This window comes from Limulus polyphemus, unplaced genomic scaffold (assembly GCF_000517525.1).
Source record: "Limulus polyphemus unplaced genomic scaffold, Limulus_polyphemus-2.1.2 Scaffold765, whole genome shotgun sequence".
In the NCBI taxonomy this organism is placed as follows: Eukaryota; Metazoa; Arthropoda; class Merostomata; order Xiphosura; family Limulidae; genus Limulus; species Limulus polyphemus.
This window is the reverse complement of record NW_013666375.1, coordinates 141,746-143,234: the sequence shown is the minus strand read 5'-3', so window position 1 is coordinate 143,234 and position 1,489 is coordinate 141,746. Positions and strand designations below refer to the sequence as shown.

Below are 1,489 nucleotides of genomic sequence, written 5' to 3'. Positions count from 1 at the left end.
AAACACAGAAGTAAGTCTGTACATAATTGAGATCTAAACATAGAAGTAAATTTGTACATATTCTGGTTTTATTATAGCTAAATTTACTCTAAATAACAGATTTTTATCAACTTTTTTTTTATAATATTTCTCTACATTACCTCTATGAGAATGCCTGTACCTTGTTATGTTTATGATGTGTAACTGTGATGCCTCCAATATTTTTCATCTTTTTAATACATGCAATGAAAATTACTTAACTATATTTCAAGATGTCAGATATAAATACTGTTTAGTGTACGTAGTATTATTAATTATTTTATTTTCTATTTGTAATTCATTGGTGTCGAGGCTATCGAACGTTTTGTTTGCAATCCATTGATGTCGAGGCTATAGAGATCTCTCGAAGGCCTAAGTGATAGACGTATAAATAGCTGCGACCAGCTGCGAGGGGAAACAGAGTAAAAGTAAAGTCACGTGAAAGAAGTTCGTTAGAGAAATGCTAGAAAACGTAAAGTTAACCATCGTTGGAGTGAATGGCCTAACGGTTGATATGTTATAGCGAGATTAACAGTTTGAAAGAGATAAGGAGAATTATTTGTCTCACCAAAGGGTGTTCTAAACTGACTGAACCCACCTGTGTGGACTTTGACAAAAGGCAGACGGTTATTGAAAGTACAAAGAGCAGACGATTATTGGAAGTTTAGGATACAAATGCGTTTATTAGCGCGACAGTGTAAGTGAATTATACACGGATACTATTGCGATAAAAATAGAGAAAACTAGTTCGACTTGTCAACTGAATTCTAAAGCACTTGAATTGGCCTAAGTGGACTTTTGACAAAGAGAAGAGAACTGTATAGTGTTTAAGATAAAACTATTATTCCCATAATGTAAAGAATTTTTGTACATACGTTTAACGTGTTTCGAACATATATATTATTTTATAAAGAAGTGGAGTGCGTGCTTTTTTTGTATATTGTCGAATTTATCGCCAACAAATCTCAGTCATCTACTGTAGAAGAATCCTTAGTCTAACACATTCATATATTTACATTAATATATATACAACTAAAAAGTAAATTTCTGACACAAAAATTACTTTTTCTTCCATATACTTTTATTTGGTGAATATATTTTCTATGTGTTTACATATTTTAAAAACATAATCATGAGGTTTATTTCAAATAAAACTGGTACACCTGAATCAATAAATTTTATAATATTTGTTATTGTTTACCCAAACGGAAGACATGCGTTCGCTCGCATCCAGCTTCTGATTTATTTACTCTGGTGCTACGTCTTTGATTTTCTGCAGAATACCACGTGTAGCATCCAGAACCACAATATCTCCTGTAAACGATATTACAGGTTTAAGTTTTAATAGCCTTCAAAGAATAAGCACTATGTATTTTAAAATGATCAGAATATATATATATATATATATATATATATATATATATAATTCTTAGACACAGACGTAAGGAAAACGAAGTTAGTTAAGTAGTAG

The 1,489-nt window shown here is 31.0% G+C and overlaps 1 protein-coding gene across 1 annotated transcript in view; it reads right to left on the bottom strand.

The window, feature by feature from the left end:
* Positions 1-1,123: 1,123 nt before the first annotated feature.
* LOC106460401 overlaps positions 1,124-1,489 on the bottom strand; it is a 122,238-nt gene continuing 121,872 nt past the window's right edge. Inside the window, exon 41 of the mRNA XM_022387115.1 lies at positions 1,124-1,332. Within this exon, the coding sequence (XP_022242823.1) occupies positions 1,265-1,332 (68 nt within the window). The 3' untranslated portion in view covers positions 1,124-1,264. The remainder of the gene's footprint in view (positions 1,333-1,489) is intronic.